Source organism: Paroedura picta, chromosome 3, assembly GCF_049243985.1.
Source record: "Paroedura picta isolate Pp20150507F chromosome 3, Ppicta_v3.0, whole genome shotgun sequence".
NCBI classification, from domain to species: domain Eukaryota; kingdom Metazoa; phylum Chordata; class Lepidosauria; order Squamata; family Gekkonidae; genus Paroedura; species Paroedura picta.
The window spans coordinates 159,950,555-159,970,051 of NC_135371.1; the positions used below are offsets into that span (position 1 = coordinate 159,950,555).

A 19,497-nucleotide genomic window follows, 5' to 3' on the forward strand; every position below is an offset into this window, starting at 1 on the left:
CTTTATTTGTGGCATTCTGCATTCCAAAAACAAAGCAGGTGGACCGAAGCTTCCTGAACCTGGGCTCAAGCTGATGGTTTGGCAGAGTTCTTGTTGATTTCAAAAGCAGGAGGAACACCATACGGAATCTTACTGGATGAACTTCCGTGGGCAGAACTTTCCCCAACAAAATGCGGACTATTGACAGAGATCCATGAGGCTGAGAAACCAGCTGATCTCTTACAGGCCCTGCATATCTGAGAGACCACCTGGCCCAATATGCTCCCTGAAGAACACCGAGTTCAATCAATGCCAACTTGTTGGTGATCCCTGACTCCAGATAGATTCAGCTGTCCTCAACCAGAGCCAGGCTCCTGCCTGCTGGAATGAGTTGCTAGTGGAGATCAGGGCCCTGACAGAGCTATTTAAATCCCGCAGGGCCTGTAAAATGGCACTCTTCCATCAGGCTAACCTAGAAGTACAGCAGGACCCTCCCCTCCCCTCCCCCTATTAGAGGTTAGCTTTACCACCATCATGATATTGAACCTGCCACCTATACTGCGGGGGTGATGGGATGCCTGATATGTTCTTATGTTTTTTAAAGTTTTATGGTTTTAAATGTAAATCATCGTAATAAGCTGCTCCAAGCCCGCCGTTGGGGAGGGGCAGTCTAGAAATTAAATCAATCAATAAATGTGCGACAAGATCACCTAGGTTGTCGGGTGGGAATCAATTCGAAACAAGAGTGTAGGAGCTGACATCTTTGGCTATAGGTAAGTAGATTTGTTTAGCGTGTTGAGGACAGAGCTAACACCGGCTCCGGCACCAAAATAGGTCCTCTGAATTCAGCTTAGACTTGTGTTTTACCAATTCCAGGATGGTTCAGGCTCTGTCAATTCAGATGATCACCAGAGCTTTGGTGATTCATTAAATACTGACAAGGTCTGTCTCGAGGCGGCTGGGACTGCTGAGAGCATGACAAGCCATGAATGACCCCAAATGATCAGCACGTGAGAGCAGCTGAAACAATCCATGTGAGATTTTTAACCTCGGGACCCCCTCCCCAAAGGGGGATGAAAGGGGGTGGGCAATTAAACAGACGTGTTCTATTGAATAGTGGCTTGGGAGTTTCCGAATCTTTCTAGTAACCGGACCACAGTCAATGAAAAAGATGGACCGTAATGAAAGAACTCCATATTTATAAATTCTTGCATATCTGTATGACCTCTAGGGCTTCTTGTGGGGTTCTTTCCAGCTATGGACCTCACCTGTCAAGTTCTGTCTCCCTCTGCAGTACCTTCTCACCCATTGCCTGGATATCACCCTCTAGTTCTCGGATCCGGGCCAAGTGCTCAGTTTCTTGAAGGCTCAGGGTCTCTTTCTGCTTGGATGCTTCCTCATAAGAGTTTGACAATTCCTGGTGGAAAATAAAGAGGTAGTGAAGAATGAATACTGTCCACAGCACACAAAGAATGTTGCTAGCAATTTATGTTCATGGCAGAAAATTAGTTCTCTCTAAGCGTGGAGAGGAAGCAGTATCGACGAGCCTGGATTACATCAGTGCAGAAGGCGAATGTCCCAGCTTACTTACTTACTTACTGGGAAGGACACAGAAGTTCTAAGTAGTAACTACAGACAAGACAGCAATTAAGCTGTCTCTTCTAGACCTTCCAAGAATGCCTTGAAAGTTACAAGGCCAAAACACACATTCTCACACCACCCTTCCTCCAGGTGGTTAGTACTCTGGATCAGGGGTAGTCAACCTGTGGTCCTCCAGATGTCCATGGACTACAATTCCCATGAGCCCCTGCCAATTCCCACAATTCCCAGGCAAGAGTGATCCAGAGCAGGGGTTGACTACCCCTGCTCTGGATCACTCTTGCCTCCAATCTGCCTTCACAACAACTCTGTGATGTAGATTAGGCTGAGAGACAGTGAAGAGACAGTAAGCTTCACAGCATATAGTGGCAATTTCAACCCTGATCTCACAGTTCCTAGTCTAACCTCTACACCGACTGGCTTCGTGAAGATATATGCACAATAATATACACTTGATGGCGACTCAGTAAGGAGGCAGCTTGGAAATTCCTCCCAATGTCTACTCCCCTTCATTATATCATCTCTCAGGGGTTTGAATGCAAATTTTTCTCCTTCAGGCTCTTTTCTGTTTCAACTGACACTTAGCTGCTAGTGATGGTTGGAGGTACTTTCCAATTCTGTGATTCTAACCTGCTCCCCCCAGAACAGCTGATCCTCAAGCTGTCTCCTGCAGACTCTTTAAACTTTAAAGGGACTACAGTAGAAGCAATCTGCTCCTGCCTCTCCGCTGTTTTTTCAGATTTAGCAGCAATTCCTGAATATATCTGGGATTGGGGGGGGGATTCTTTTTTGGTTTTCCCAAGAAGACTCAGATATATTTGAGCCTTAGGGGAGTGGTGGGCTGTAAATCTAAATAATAATAATAATAATAATAATAATAATAATAATAATAATAATAATAATAATAATAATAATAATAATAATAATTTTGAAGCTATATTTTGGGGAAGCCCAAAATATCGAGAAGGTATCTCCTCTAGGAGTTGTGTGCACAAGGGGGTAGCATTCTAGAAAAGTGGGGAGTCAAGGAAGTGAGAGGTCACAGTATGTCTGCCTGAATCAGACTCTGGACATGACTACGCGGCCAGCTTAGCCTTTCCTGGGGAGGTCCACTTGGAACATGGTAACAGAACTGGCTACAATTCCCCCTGAGCCCTCAAAGGAACAGGACCAGAGCTGTAGTTCAGAGCCGGCCCACTTCCCCCACCCGACCCCACCCCCCGCTTCCTCCCTTGCCTTGTACTGTCTGGCCAGCTTGGTGTGCTCGTCACGAAGTGAGCCCAGGGCTGTTTCAAGTTCGTCCACGCGGCTTCTCAGTTCCTGAACCTCGTCCTTCAGGCGGCACGACTCCCTCAGCAGGACTCCTTGCTCCTGCCGGCTCGCCTCCAGCTGAGACTGTGAGGGGAGAGAGGGCATTCTGTATGTTTGAATGGGAGTGATGAAGGAGTTACCTCCTGAGGGCAAAGATTTCCTGTTTTTTCCAGTCTACAACCCATCTTGACAGCAAAAGATATCCAAGCTAAACAGCTGGAGAAGGAGCCAGCTAGAGATCGGGTCGGGGCCACGATTGGTTGTTTAAGATACGATTCGTGTACCTGATTTGAAGTATGTTACCTCTAGCAGTGTGGCCTTTGGGACCACCAGCAGCATGTCCGTGCCCCCGCCATCATCGCTCGCCTCCTCCAGAGTGACAAGTTCATCCATAGGCCGTGGCTCGCTGAACTGGAAAGGGGCACTTTGGCCACGAACTTCACCATGGCGGTCCACGTAGCGGAACTGGTACTGCTGGGGCCCTGGCTTTGGCAGGTAGCTGGCTGTATACAAGATGAAGGTGCTTATTTATTTTGGTGATTTATGTGGATCAAGATGAGGTGACTAATGGTTTAATGATGCCATCGCCATGGACGTGACAAGGTCATGAAGACCATCTTCATTAAAAAGCTAACACCCTTAACTAATCAGAAGACCCATGAACATTCTGTGACATCACAGCAGCTCAACCAATGACTGAGAGTGTGGAGGGGAATACATTTCGTAGCTCCTCAAGAAAACAGCTTTTGCCCAGCATGCATGTAGTATGTGCACATGTCTGAATAACTCTTGTGCGCAGGTTTTAAAAGGGGTCAAGCCAGACATCTCGCACAAACCAACCGTAGCAAAAGTCAATAGCCTGTATCTCTGCTCAGTTCTATCCGCCTTGCTATTTATCTCCTGAATCCACTTTTCACCTGATTCTGAAAACCTTAATTCTGATATCATTTGTGACTCTCCCTTCACTGAATCCCTGGGATACCCACCTTGGAACTGGACACTGCAATGAAGAAGGGTTCCTGCAGGAGATCCCCCATCTGGCAAGGTGCACCACACAAAGGTGTAGTAATCACGGACTGAAGAGGCTTCCACCTGAGAGACAGAAGGAAAAGAGAGAACCTTGGAAGACCCTCCCGAGCATGTCACTAAAATCATGGCATCATACGATGGGGCGGGGGGCCCAGTGATCCATGTGACGGTCACCTCTAGACTGGACTTCTGCAACTCATTCTACCCTTATCCTTGATCCAGAAACTGCAATTGATTCAGAATGCAGCAGCCAGAATTCTTACCTATACACCTATACACATCCGGCCTATACTTCAACAACTCAGCTGAGTGACTCCCAATTGAATTCCGGATGAGGTTTTGGTTCTTACCTTCAAGGCCATACGCCATCCGGGCCCAGTGTACCTGAGAGACCATCTCTCTGCCTATACCCCCCAAAGAGCATTACGCTCCGCCACCGGCAACTGGCTGGTGATCCCTGGCCCCAAACAAGCACGTCGGTCCTCAACGAGGGCCAGAACTTTTTCTGTCCTGGTCCCCACCTGGTGGAACGAGCTGCCTGAAGAGATCAGGGCCCTGCCCGAACTCCCACAATTTTGCAAAAGGGAGCTCCTTCACCAGGCATTTGCCTGAGACTAACCGAACCCAAATAACATCCACAGGTCCCCCTTAGACATCCCCTCCATGGCCTGAACCAGACTGATCTATCTGGTCTTAGCTAAGTTACTGTTCCTGTCATATTATTGTTTTTAGACTGTTGAAATTGTGTTATTCAAAACCACTGTTAGATTATTGTTGATGTACTGACTATGTTATATGATAGGTTCTTTCATGTATCACCCTGTGATGTTACATGTGAACCGCCCTGAACCATATGGAAGGGCAGTATAAAAATCTAATAAATAAATAAAATTATTAGAATAGCCTTGCATCTTTTTCTGCAAAGGAAGTGTTTCTTTCCCCTCTGTCCTTCTAGGCCTGTTCTACCCATGTCTTGGAGCAAGAAGACAGAATGGACTGAACCAAGTGTGGGATACCAATTAATGCTCCTCTTGTAAAATGTTTCTGTGTGTTTTTTTTAAACTAACTCAAGCACCCTGTGATATCAGAAAGAATTTATGCCACTACATTCTGCTGCCAGGGTAGACCAGGTCTGCTAAAAGTGTAACAATGTTTTAAGCCAGTGGTTCTCAACCTTCCTAATGTCGCAACCCTTTAATACAGCTCCTCATGTTGAGGTGACCCCAACCATCAAATTATGCAAGTTTTCTTTCACAGAAATTAAACCGAAACTGATCAATGGCGTGAAAATCCATTGTTCATGATTAATTGGGTTTTTTTCTGGGGTTTCTCAGTTCAACTCTGCCTCTGCAAGGCTGTTATGTGGATGCCCCCACCCCGGTCAAGCTGCTTGCCCTGCCGTGACCCCTATGAAAGGGTTGTTTGACCCCCAAAGGGGTCCTGACTCCCAGGTTGAGAACCACTGGTGTAATGTCATGTGCTCCAAAAGCGACAAAATGATGCGAGATGGAAGCAGAGGTGCATTGGACAGCATGCGAAACCCAAACAGACACAGAGTCCAGAACTGGATCCTCGCTAGGGATGTTCTCCTCAGTTGCTGTACCTTGAAGATCCCGATCCAGTCTCTGGCTGAAGGCTTCATACCCGGGGGAAGGTTGTAGTGGCATTCCACCTTGGTGTGGGGCACATAGTTTGGAGCCACGTTCAGGAAAACCACGCTGGGGTGGGACTGCAGTTCTTCCATCTCGGCGGCTGTATGCTGCAAGGCAAAGAGGGGAAGGCTGAGGATCAAAGAAGGATCGCGATGACTCTTGGAAACCACAGCTCTGCAGACGTGCGATTCCCAGCACAAAGGCAAACTCGGTTGCCGAGAAATATCTCTTGATGGACAAACACATCTCAGGGCTTCGGAAGGACTGCAGGGACCCTGCATCCTGTGAGGCTGGATATAGGCCATTGCCAGGTAGTTGCCAGCTCTGGGTTAGGAGGTTTTGGGTGAAGCCTTGGAAAATCAGGATTTGCAGAGAGGCGGGACCCCAGTGGGGTACAATGGCATGGAATCCACCCTCCAAAGTTGCCATTTTCTCCAGGGAAATTGAAGGATGGAGATCTAGTATAATTCTGGAAGATCTCCAGGGCAGATCTAGAGGTTGGCATCCATACCCAGGGCGGGGCACTACATAGTCTACCCCCCCCCAGTTGAATACTGTGATTTCTAAAAAGCTGCATGATAGCTTGTCATATTTTCGATTTTTTAAAGATACTTCATTCTACACCCACTATCAAAGGAAGGGAGCACAAGCTACGAATGGTGTCTACGTTCCATACTGATATTTCAGTAGGCATTGCCCACAAATGTAGAAGCCCATCTCTTGGAAGACAGAGGGAGAGGCATCAGCAATCTTATGACAGTTTGTCCCTCTCTTCCTGTACAGAACTGCTTCCTTTCTCACTTTATCCTCACAATAATCCTGCGAGGTAGGTTAGCCTACGGAAGAGCGTGAAGATGAAGCGTTTCCCTTCCGTGCCTGGAAGGGAAACCGACTAGGACATTCACATGGGCAGCCAACTTGGTGTGGCGGTTAAGAGAGGCGGTCTCTGATCTGGAGAACTGGGTTTGATCCTCCACATGCAAGCAGCTGGGTGAACCAGTTCTCTCAGAGCTCTCTCAGCCCCACCTCTCTCGCTGGGTGTCTGCTGCGGGGAGAGGAAGGGAAGACAACGGTAAGCCGCTTTGAGACTCCAAGTTGTGAAAAGACGGGCCAGCCATGCAACCCCCCCCCCCAGCTCTTCTTCATATGCCAGCTTGAGTGTCCACGATGGGAAAGGAGCAGGATAAAAATGTAATACAACGAAGGACAAAAATGGGTTGTATCCAGCCAGCTTTTCCATCCCATTTCACCCAATTCCTTATTACAGACCATATGACACATCCAGACCCCATGACTGACGGCATAAGCTTTTCGGGGAGTCAAACAAGATCCTTTCATTCTGTTTCACACCAGCAAAAAAAATTGACTGGTTTCAACCCAGTTTTATATCCTCACTCCCAAACTAAAAAACAAGCGGATTCTCTTAAAACTTCATTTCTACCCCACCAGTCTCCCCAGCGGAGACCCAAAGCAGATTACGTTGCTTGCCGCCCCTCCATTTTATTTTTACAACAGCATTGTGAGGCAGGTTTATCTAAGAGGAGGGGTAGTCAAACTGCGGCCCTCCAGATGTCCATGGACTACCATTCCCATGAGCCCCTGCCAGCGTTTGCTGGCAGGGGCTCATGGGAATGGTAGTCCATGGACATCTGGAGGGCCACAGTTTGACTACCCCTGTAAGAGGGAGTCACTGGCCCAAGATCACTCAACCATCTTTCAAGGCACAGTGGGGATTTGAACCCACATCTTCCCTATCCTCAACCGGGACTCTAGTCATTACATCACACTAGAGCTCTCCTATTTGTTCAAACCACACTTTTTTTCCACACTGATCCCTTTGCATCTTCCCTTTCCCTCTTCTTTCCCCCTTGTTATCTCCACAATGTCCAAATTTGGTTTGTAAACTAGGGCAGGGACTTTTTTCTTTCCATGGAGGGCACAAATTGTCTGCCTGCCTCTTAACCTTCACAAACACCTCCTTTATCAAAAATATATAATCATGCTAAGTTCTGCAGGATGTGGAGCACGCTGCCCGGCATCATTTCCTAAACAGGTTTGTTGCTACTACAGATTGCCTGTGCCACAACCTCCTGTGACAACAGAGATTCAAAAACATGCATCATCAAAACAGACTGAGCAAATCAATAAAATCTGCTGAATTGCACGTCGGTTTGGTTGATCTGCATACTTTGCTCTGAATTTGGTACTTTTCTTTTTTGTTTTTGTTTTGCAAAGCTAGGAGAGTCCTGGGTAGAGAGGGAGGTAAGAGTAAACCACAACATGTGATAAGATTGCACAGAGAGTGAGGAATGGAAGGAGGCCACGTGCTGTACAGAAGCATCACCTGCTTAACATTGGCAAGTTGCAGCCCCACAACCACAAAGACAAGATGCATGATTATTAGTGTGATGTGATATATCAAGGCATCACCATCAATTTGCATGCTCTTTGCCCCAAAGAGGTTGCAATCTAAAGGCAGGGAAAAAGAGACGAGTGAAAGACAGTGTGATGCAGTGGTTAGAGTGCACGACTTGGAAAGACCTAGTTCAAATCTGGCTCTGCCATGAAATTCACTGGGTAACTTTGGGCTAGTCACTCTCTATCAGCCTAATCTACCTTATAGGGTTGTTGTGAGGCTAAAAGGTAAAACATGCACACCACTCTCAGCACCCCTGAGCAGTGGACTCCAACCTTTTTATCGCCGGGGACCGGTCAACGCTTAACAATTTTACTGAGGCCCGGGGAGGGGGGTAGTTTTTGCTGAGGGACAACGCTGCCGCCTGAGCCCCTGCTTTCCTGCCAGCGCCCCTGACTTCCCACCACCCACTGGGGGGCGCTGCCAGCAGCAGCTGTGCAGTGCCACACCGAGGGGGAGCCCCAGCCATGGTGGCCGCTGGAGAGCACCAAAGGTGAGCCGGCGGCAGAGTGGCAGGGCAGCCCCCGAGGCAGCAGTCGGGGAGGAGGATGGGGGTTGGGGACCGCTGCCCTAGAGGAAGTGTGACAAAAAACCCAGCAAGTAGGTAGATAAACTGATAAAAGTATGACCACAGAAACAGACAACCCTGGAGAGGATTCAGGAGAAACTAGAGAAATATGAAACAGACCCCCAGATTTTATTTTGGTACAAGCTGAGTTGCAAGAAGAGTTGGGTTTTATAACTGAAGGAGTTCCCAAACGGCTTACGATTGCATTCCCTTCCTCTCCCCCAAACAGACACCCTGTGAGGGAGGTGGGGCTGAGAGGGCTTGGAGAAACTATTCTGGGAGAACAGCTCTATCAGGACTGTGACTGGCCCAAGGTCACCCAGCTGGCTGCATGCGAAAGAGCAGGGAATCAAACCTGGCTTGCCAGATTAGAAGCCGCAATTCTTAACCACTGCACCAAACTGTTAAGCCAGAAGAATCACAGATGGACTTTTAAAGAAGGAAGGGGAGTGTCTCAAGTGAGAGGCAATGTTGTATGCAAAGAATGGAATTCAGAGCCCCCCCCCCCATTCACTGGGGGATCTCGGGCTAATCATGTCCCCTCAGCCACGCATAATTCTCATAAGGCTAAAATGGGAGAGGAAAGAACAACCAATGTCGCCTTAAACTTCATGGAGAAATAGGGGTTAACAAACTCTGCTAGTTTAAAAAACTCTGCTAGAGCCAGTTTGGTGTAGTGGTTAGGAGCGCAGCTTTCTAATCTGGCATGCCGGGTTCGATTCTGCGCTCCCCCACATGCAGCCAGCTGGGTGACCTTGGGCTCGCCACGGCACTGATAAAGCTGTTCTGACCGAGCAGTGATATCAGGGCTGTCTCAGCCTCACCCACCTCACAGGGTGTCTGTTGTGGGGAGAGGAAAGGGAAGGCAGGAATATCAGGGCTCTCTCAGCCTCACCTCCCTCACAGGGTGTCTGTTGTGGGGGGAGGAAAGGGAAGGCAGGAATATCAGGGCTCTCTCAGCCTCAGCCACCTCACAGGGTGTCTGTTGTGGGGAGAGGAAAGGGAAGGCAATTGTAAGCCGCTTTGAGCCTCCTTCGAGTAGGGAAAAGTGGCATATAAGAACCAACTCTTCTTCTTCTAATACTCCAGAGGGGAATTCCCAGAAGCCAATTAATCTTTCCCCTTTACCCAAAAGGGATGACCAAACTTTTGACAATGCAGACTTCTGGCATGTGGGAGCTGCCGTGTCAAGCGCTGTCACACCCAGACAGGTTTCTCTCTTCAGTGTTATAATTATCAGCATTATAATTTCTCCATCACCACTTCTGTGCACGTTCGCTGTACAGGCAGCTGTGCCATCCTCCAGTGTCAACCCCACTGTGAGAAGACAGCTTGAGAGCGACCTGTGCCAGGAGCCAGCCGGCCAGTGAGTTTCCTGGATGAACGGGCCAAGATTTGAATCCGGGTCTCCCACCTCATGCCTTCAGTGCTTTGATGCAGCGAGCTGCCAAGTTCTGGGAACTGGAAGGGCCGTGGCGGCGATGAAACAGGGTTTCATGTTTTACTAGGACTCCTACAAATAGCACTCAGATCAGTGAAGGCGTGTGGGAGAACCTCCTAGCTCAGAGGTCTGCCTCGCTCTGCAATTCAAGAGCCACAGTCAAAATCTAGAGCAGGGGTAGTCAACCTGTGGTCCTCCAGATGTCCATGGACTACAATTCCCATGAGCCCCTGCCAGCAAATGCTGGCAGGGGCTCATGGGAATTGAAGTCCATGGACATCTGGAGGACCACAGGTTGACTACCCCTGCTCTAGAGGATTCAACCAAGAACCAGCCTAAGAAAACCCACTTGCAGAACGGAAGCCATACTACTGAATTTCACTGAAAACTGACAACGTTGGTTAATAATTCCATGACAGTTCTGCAGCCCGAGCATGGTCACTGAGAGTCCCTTATGAGACAGTGTCACCCACGAGGTCGCAATAAGGAATAAATGTACACATGTACGATTGTTTTGGGACAGTGGCATAAATCTGCGCGCAGTTTGCACCTGGCTTACGGGCAATTGTCTGCCTCTTTCGTTTCCCTTTCTATAATCTAGGAAGTCCTTGAATCCCATACAAATATTTGTCTGCTGTTCCCTTCAAACACCGGCTATTCCAGCATCCCACCTACCCTGTCAATGCACGTGAATGTAAAGATATCTTTTTTCTCTGTATTATAAGAAAGAAGACTTAAGGAAAAGAAATCTTTGCATTAGAAAAAGAAGAGTTGGTTTTCATACCCCAGTTAACTGACTGAAGGATTCTCAAAGCGGCTGACGGTTGCCTTCCCTTCCTGCCACCACAGACACCCTGAGAGAGCTCTGACAGGACTGCTCTGTGAGAACAGCACTATCAGGGCTGTGACAAGGCCAAGGTCACCCAGCTGGATACATGTGGGGGAGCAGGGAATCCAACCTGGCTCACCAGATTAGAAGCCACTGCTCTTAACCACACCATATGGGCTCTCTTTGTATGGGCAGGACAGGTTTCATGCTGAGACACATCTGGCAGCAAGGTCACAGACTCCAGAGCCCTGATCTAGCTAGCATGCATCATACTGAATCTCCCAGGCTTTTCTTCCCTGCCCAGTTTTACTAAAAGGCCCTTCTACTGAAGACCCCAAATGCTGCTCTATCAATATTAGCTTGCTGTACAACCTCCAATCACTCCGTAGAAAATGAGCACTTTTTATAGGTTCACCCAGGACTGTTCAATGAAATAAGGTCCCCTGAAAGGAGCTCGCACAGCACTACTGAATTTTTCTTTGCAATTTGTTTATTTTTTGTTTTAAAAAGTGTGCCACAGAATCTTAAAAACGATGTGCAGTGACCACAGTCTATTACACAATTTGTGCATGTGTAGGAGAACAACCTTGGCAGAACATTTGTGACCTTTGAAGAAGAGTTGGTTCTTATATTCTGCTTTTCTCTACCCAAAGGAGTCTCAAAGCGGCTTACAATCACCTTCCCTTTCCTCTCCCCACAACAGACACCCTGTGAGGGAGGTGAGGCTGAGAGAGCCCTGATATTCCTGCCTTCCCTTTCCTCTCCCCACAACAGACACCCTGTGAGGGAGGGGAGGCTGAGAGAGCCCTGATATCACTGCCTTCCCTTTCCTCTCCCAACAGACACCCTGTGAGGGAGGCGAGGCTCAGAGAGCCCTGATATTCCTGCCTTTGCTTTCCTCTCCCCACAACAGACTCCCTGTGAGGGAGGTGAGGCTGAAAAAGCCCTGATATTCCTACCTTCCCTTTCCTCTCCCCACAACAGACACCCTTTGAGGGAGGGGAGGCTGAGAGAGCCCTGATATTCCTGCCTTCGCTTTCCTCTCCCCACAACAGACACCCTGTGAGGGAGGTGAGGCTGAGAGAGCCCTGATATTCCTGCCTTCCCTTTCCTCTCCCCACAACAGACACCCTTTGAGGGAGGGGAGGCTGAGAGAGCCCTGATATTCCTGCCTTCCCTTTCCTCTCCCCACAACAGACACCCTGTGAGGGAGGCGAGGCTGAGAGAGCCCTGATATTCCTGCCTTCCCTTTCCTCTCCCCACAACAGACACCCTGTGAGGGAGGGGAGGCTGAGAGAGCCCTGATATTCCTGCCTTCCCTTTCCTCTCCCCACAACAGACACCCTGTGAGGGAGGGGAGGCTGAGAGAGCCCTGATATTCCTGCCTTCCCTTTCCTCTCCCCACAACAGACACCCTGTGAGGGAGGTGAGGCTGAGAGAGCCCTGATATTCCTGCCTTCCCTTTCCTCTCCCCACAATAGACACCCTGCGAGGGAGGTGAGGCTGAGAGAGCCCTGATATTCCTGCCTTCCCTTTCCTCTCCCCACAACAGACACCCTGTGAGGGAGGGGAGGCTGAGAGAGCCCTGATATTCCTGCCTTCCCTTTCCTCTCCCCACAACAGACACCCTGTGAGGGAGGCGAGGCTGAGAGAGCCCTGATATTCCTGCCTTCCCTTTCCTCTCCCCACAACAGACACCCTGTGAGGAAGATGAGGCTGAGAGAGCCCTGATATTCCTGCCTTCCCTTTCCTCTCCCCACAACAGACACCCTGTGAGGGAGGTGAGGCTGAGAGAGCCCTGATATTCCTGCCTTCCCTTTCCTCTCCCCACAATAGACACCCTGCGAGGGAGGTGAGGCTGAGAGGGCCCTGATATTACTGCTTTGTCAGAACAGCTCTATCAGTGCCATGGCCAACCCAAGGCCACCCAGCTGGCTGAATGTGGGGGAGTGCAGAATCAAAACCGTCAGGTTAGAAGTCCGCATTCCTAACCACTAAACCAAACCGGCTTTCTCGGATACATCCGCACCAACATTCCTAGAAGGGTTTGGTGGCATGCATGCCATCTGAAAGGCTGAAACACCCATGGGGTTAATCTACAGGAAATAAGCAAATGAGGTTTTGCTGGTCATGTGTGTTTTCTCATAGGCAACATCTTTTAGCTGCTGTTCAAACCACAGCACAGCAGCTGTATGTTCATTCACATGGCAGCGGAACAGAGGCCGGGATTTGCACCAGCCTAAAATTAGAAAAGCAGGACGTGAAAGATCGCGTGCAGGCAGCAAGGAAAAGGTACTAAGGAGTCGCCCACATTGGAATGCAGCCTGGAGGATAAAAACACAAGTCTGTTGGCACTTTGAAGACTAACGTTTGTTTCGGCATGACTCAAAGCTTCATAAGCTAGGAAGAGAAAAATCACTGTAGCAGAGGGAATCATCTTTGGGCATCTGTATAGGGCAGCCTGGCTCAACTTTTTTTAGAAAAAGAAGAAGAGTTGGTTCTTATATGCCGCTTTTCTCTACCCGAAGAAGTCTCAAAGCGGCTTACGTTCGCCTTCCCTTTCCTCTCCCCACAACAGACACCCTGGGAAGGAGGTGAGGCTGAGAGAGCCCTGATATTACTCCCTTCCCTTTCCTCTCCCCACAACAGACACCCTGTGAGGGAGGGGAGGCTGAGAGAGCCCTGGTATTACTGGTCAGTCAGAACAGCTTTATCAGTGCTGTGACTAGCCCAAGGCCACCCAGCTGGTTGCATGTGGGGGAGCGCAGAATCAAACCCCCGGCTCGCCAGATTAAAAGTCCACACTCCTAACCACAACACCAAGCTGGCTCTCATCAATAACCCCCTGAAACATTCTTCAGGCTTTTAGAAAGTGCAGAAATGGTGCGATTGTGCAGAATATGGTTGGGAAGCATAGTTTCCCAGCCCTCCAGGTCCATCATTGGCCATTTGGGGAGGGGGAGGCAGGTTTACATGACCATATATGGTCATAGCACCTGATAAACATTTAACAATTAAAAAAATATGTACAAAATTAATCAACTCCCACCCATGCAGGAAATCCTTTCAGGGCCATCAAGAAACCCCAGGGTTTCTGAAAACCCTGAGTGAGAAAGCCTGGTATAGGGAAAGCTACCCAGAACTTAATCACACACAAAGAGAGCAACAACACTGAGAGAACTTAACAACTGGGTCTTGAAACTCCAAAAGCAACTACTGCAAATTCAAATGACGCCACCGTAAACCGCCTTGCGTCTGAGCGAGAAGGATGTACTATTCATAACACAATAAGTTAAATAAATACATGTCCAATCATCGTCCCCCTACACATCTTATTCAAGGAAATGCCTTGTCCACGAACGAACACATCTCCTGTCACTGATGTGACATATTCCCTGTTTCAACACCCCAGGGTGTTTTCTGGCTGAAATAGTTGTTAAAAGGAAGAAAGTTGCTAGTTCTCATTGTGGGAAATAACCACAGTAACAGCTTGCTCTCAGTCAGTCTTTAGTTAATATATATATATTCTGCCCTAACTGTATGGAACTCAGTATGGTGTGGTATTATGTAGAAGTCCTCTGCCATCTTCCTGTTCAGGCACTAAGCAGGGGCGGACAAACTGTGGCCTTCCAGATGTCCATGGACTACAATCCCCATGAGCCCCTGCCAGCAAATGCTGGCAGGGGCTCATGGGAATTGTAGTCCATGGACATCTGGAGGGCCACAGTTTGCCCACCCCTGAGCTAGAGCTACTCAAGGGCTACGGAAGCTCCGGGCCCCAAAATTCTGCAGAACACAATTTGATACTGTGACCAATTAACAAGAGAGTAGGGGTAGTGGAATGCTTCAATGACCAAATTATGAAGCCGGAAGATCCTGGCAGGGGCTGATATTATATATTATAGAGAATTATAGTCCATGAGCAACTGGAGAGCCTCAGTTTGGCCAACTCTGGCCTAGTGGCTTAAAGCAAGGGGAAGTCATCCAAAATTTCCCTCCCCTTAAAGATTCTCTTGACACTCAGCGGTGCTCTACTTTCCATGTTCAAGGAGTATGCTCCGTCTTCATCTGCCTTTTCTTGGCCTCTGGGAGGCAGGCTCACATTTTAATTTACATTTTTTCCTGTGCCTCAGAGACATCAGCGTGGTAACCTTGATTTGGTTACACTCCTCAGCCTAACGTACCTCACAGAATTGTTGCAAGGATAAAATGGAGGAGAGGAGAGCAATGAAATTCCCTTTGGGTTCCCAACCGAGAAAGGCGGGGTAGATATGAATGAATGAATAAATACCCACAATGCTCGTAGTTCACCCCCTTGTTTGTGGCTGGCCTGGTTTTTCTTCTTTGGAAGTCGGCCGTTTTACTAATATAAAGTGACAGACAGGAGGCCCGAAAGTAAATCAAAGAAGAGGGAAGCAATTTGGAATTCCAATTCCTCAATATTTCCCTCGCCTAAAAACTTTCTCTTCTCTCAGGGGCCCAAGCTGGCTGATTTCTTCTCTCAGTTTTCAATCTTTCATCCTTTCTGGAGAGTTCTGAGTTCCTTCCCCACATATACACTTCATGGGTTAATTTATAAAGTCATACTGCTCCGCATAGTTTCCAAGCCTGCTGCAAACATAGCGACCTCTTTCTTATTTATAAGTAGACCAGTTTATAAACCAGTCATCTACCGAAGGACTAGGTGTTTTACTATTCGATATAGTGATAATACTGCCCAGCTTCACAGGGATGTTGTTCAGATGGAACCAAGATAATCTGTGAAACACTCTTGAGTGTTTGAGAGCACTAGAGAAATGTGAAGTATTACTATAATTACAACATGTTGGCAACTACCTCAGAAGCATTTAAGCAGGGATTAGACAAATTATCGTAGGATAGGTCTATTAACTGTTTTAGCGAGTGGCAAGTCATTTCTAGTTTCAGACCACGATCTAGAAGTCCCTTGTTTAACCCCTCACTAAGCTCTGGAAGTCTGCAAGCTCTCTCAGCCTGACCTACCTCACAGGGTGGTTGCTGTGGGGATAAAATGGAAGAGGCAAGAACAGCTTTGGAAGCTGCTTAGGTTCCCCCACTGGGGAGGAAAGCAAGGTACAAATTTATTTTAACAACTGAAAAAGCAGAATGGAACCTCCAAGTGAAGAGGCAGTAATACTTCTGAGTAGCAAATGCTGGGGACAGAGGCGGCAACTTCCATGCCACACTGATGCACTGGTATATTCTGGTCCAGCAATGCAACCACTGAGGGTGGATTAAAGATCAAAGAAGTGGGCCAGGCCGTGTTCCTGAGGATGGAGGAGGCCTCTTCCCCTGGGTAGAAGGATCCTCTGTGGATCTCTCCATGACTCCTCAGAGTCAATGTCCCTGGATTAGTTTTCTCTGCAAGACTTACAGCCCATTATGAAACCTTACACAAAGGGCCTTGTGCTAGATAATTGTTAATCTATGTGCTGCCGCCAAGGCAAGCTTCTTATCCCAAAATGCCCTGTGAGGGTGACCCAGGCAGAGCCAAGCTGCATGTTCCAACGAAACTCTGACTCTTCTCAACTTCTCAGGCCAGATTCTTTTCTCCCCAGGCAGTGTTTGGGGGAAGACACTAGGGTTGTACTTCCCAAACAGAGCGCCAGTCGAGGCATCCCGAAAGAACCCAGACGTGCCCATGCGGGATAGGGCAAAGCAAGCCAGCGATCAGATCTAAGCAGAAGAGGCGTGGGATGGATTTAAGAGCATGTGCATCTCTGCGGCCTGGTACAAGCCTTGCGCAAGGAACCCATCGTCCTGGTTTACGAAGAGGCACTTAGCCATGTCTCAGGGAAAGCTAGGAGTCTTCCTTAAAAGCATTCTCTCTCTCTTTCTGCATCAGGGTTTGAGCTCCACAAAACAGACAATAGAATCTTGTTTTCAGAAGCTAGCAGCTTCACGCTCCTTCTGTAAACACAAGCCCTCTCTCGCTCCTAGTCTCTAAACCTTATTGTTAAATTATTATATACTTTTTGCAGTGCCCCAGGTCGAAGTAAGATCCCACAGGAGAGCAGGTTAAAGAATGGCGGGCAGGAGAAGAGAAAGAACTGACGAGGTCTCAAAACTACTTTGGGGGACCGACCGTGCATGGACCAGAGCAGAGAGTTGGAAAAGTTCAGAGGCAACAGGCTCACCAAACTCCAGGGGAGAGCGGGTTCTTTCAAAGGGCATCAGAGAGCCTCAATTAACACTTGCTTTTCTCTACTTTCACCACTCCTGGACTGCCAGCTCAGACTTCAAGGCCTACTGGAGCCTGTTTTGCACTGCAAAGGAATGTCCCTTTCTCTCCCCTCCTAGAGCAGGGAGGGAATCAATGCAAACTTCCAGCCCACTCCTTTGATGGGGGTGGGGGTCCGGCCGACGCACTCTTCCCCCGTCCTTTGCTCCCAGCACTGGAAGCAAGTGTGATTCAATCCAGCAGGAAAGGGGGAAAAAAAAAAGGGGGGGGGGGTCCTTCCCCAAATGCACCCCCCCTCCAAATCCTCTCCATGCGAGTAGCCCCAAAAAAAGGAGAGAAGGAAGCAGCAGCTAAAGTGACCCTCTACCCTCCCCGATACAGAAAACGACTCTTACCCAGAGAGCAACCAGCTGTTCCACTAACCTTTTTTGCATCAACAATAACAGCTTCCAAGCCAGCTGAGGGAGGCGGAGGCGGGCCGGCGAGCAAGCGCTGCCGGGGATTGTAGTTCTCTCGAGGCCGCGGCCCATTGGCGGCCGCGCCGCGGACAGACTGCATTTCCCGAAGAGCCGCGCGAGACAGGGGAGGTCGCCGGAGGTTCTGGGTGGAGTAGTTTCAAAGCAATGGAGCTGCCAGGCAAAATGGGGCCTGGGAGACTCCAAGTCCCAAGGCGCGGCGTTGGCTGCGGGTGATGGAGGCTGTTAAATCGAAGGGGATTAAATAATTCAGAAGAGGGTTCAAGTTTCTGAAGTGGGGAATCGAATAGCCTGCGGCGATAGTCTGTGGCTAGGGCCTTGCCTTGGAGTTGGGGGCTTGTATGGTAGAGGAACAAGCGATTTGCCAAGGAAGTTGCAGGGAGAAACCTAGAAAACCCAGCCGTGCAAAGAGTCCCAACACTTGAGGGCTGCACACGGTGGGGGGACGCATATTAGTTGCCTATGCCGTCCAGAGGGGAAATACACACCTACCAGGACATGAACTCGCTGAACTCTTACAGTATTTATAGATCTCCCAGAGGGAGAGTAGTTGGGGCGGATTTACGAATTGCTTTCACGCAGAAAAAGAAACACGCATTCCTTTGCGCAGAAAAGTAAAAGCGCAATCTCAAAATAAGTACAAAAAGTACACCTACAGCACACACACAGGAAGGAAATCAGTGGCATTTCATGATGCATCCTTGCCAAGTCCGGTTGAGCATCCTGCAAGTGGAAATATTTCTGAAAACCAGAAATGGGGCAGTACTACCATCTAGGGTTGCTAGCTCTGGGTTGGAAGCCCTGGAGACTTTGGGGTGGGGGAATGGTTTACAGAAAAAAGGGACCTCCTTGGATATAAGACCATGGAATGTACCCTCCAAGGCAGCCATTGTCTCCAGGTCTCTGTAGCCATTACAGTTCTGGAGAGATCTCCAGCCACCAGCTGGAGGCTACTATACCAATGCAATCCTAAGGCCCATTTTGGGAGGACCCATGAGTAGATTCTAAGTAGAGGGTTACTTCCAAATTTGCCTCCAGATGCTTTAACTATTAAGTAGTGGATTCAATAAGGCTTGGAATCTCTCCTAGAGTGAAATTTCAGTTTTTTATTAAGATCATACCACAGAACTAACTCAGTGGCCCATACCCCAAACTTATATGCAGTTGGGGGATTCCTGTCAAAGCCTGTGATTGGCTCATGAGAGTTCCCCAGGTATGAACTGATTGGTCCGTTTGAATGGACCCGATGGCAGGACGAATCTTGTGAGTTAACCAATAATGGCAAAAGTTCCCTTAGTTTGAATATAGGTTCCTGCTCTGGGATTCTGTAAATATCCTACCCCAGTGGTCCCCAACCTTTTTATCGCTGGGGACCACTCAACGCCTTTTACTGAGGCCCGGTGGGGTGGGGGTAGTTTACTCCTCTACTCTCAATCACTGCCCTAACACTCTCTGTTCACTATGGTAATTATTATTATTATTATTATTATTATTATTATTATTATTATTATTATTATTATTATTATTATTATTATTATTATTATTATATTTATAGCCCGCCACTCCCTTGCGGCTCGTGGCGAGTAACAATATCGCAATTCCCCATTAAAACCCCATAAAACAATAATAACATTGCCAATATTGCCGGCATGGCAAGAATGGCAGCTCAACTCCCCCCCCCCTCCCTCCCACTACTAGCGGGTGGAGAGGAGGTCCTGATGATGTTTTGCTTCGGGTCCAGAACCCGAGTCCCCGGGGGAGGCATAGATCTATTATCAGCCCCGGCCTCAACCATAAACCTGGCGGAAGAGCTCCGTCTTGCAGGCCCTGCGGAATGTTTAAACATCCCTTCAAAATAAGATACAGACACACCACAACAATGAAGAGTGTTGTAAAGGGCTGGGGGGGGGGATGAAGTAAAGGGATGCGGGGGGGAGAAGGCGTCCTTCGGGGCCCACCTCCAATTAGTCGAAGGACCACATATGGTCTTCGGCCCAC

At 48.5% G+C, this 19,497-nt stretch overlaps 1 protein-coding gene across 2 annotated transcripts in view; it reads right to left on the minus strand.

Annotated features, from left to right (window-relative positions):
* The window catches only part of CALCOCO1 (calcium binding and coiled-coil domain 1), a 30,645-nt gene extending 13,049 nt beyond the window's left edge, over positions 1-17,596 (minus strand). The window contains exons 1-6 of one of the 2 annotated variants that reach the window (XM_077329046.1): positions 17,447-17,596; positions 5,522-5,677; positions 3,876-3,981; positions 3,193-3,392; positions 2,815-2,973; positions 1,248-1,396 (exon numbers count right to left, since the gene is read on the minus strand). In XM_077329046.1, coding sequence (XP_077185161.1) covers positions 1,248-1,396; positions 2,815-2,973; positions 3,193-3,392; positions 3,876-3,981; positions 5,522-5,677; positions 17,447-17,581 — 905 coding nt within the window. In that variant the 5' untranslated portion in view covers positions 17,582-17,596. Of the gene's footprint in view, positions 1-1,247; positions 1,397-2,814; positions 2,974-3,192; positions 3,393-3,875; positions 3,982-5,521; positions 5,678-17,418 lie in introns of both variants that reach the window. The other variant, XM_077329045.1, reaches the window with a different exon arrangement.
* Positions 17,597-19,497: the final 1,901 nt, after the last annotated feature.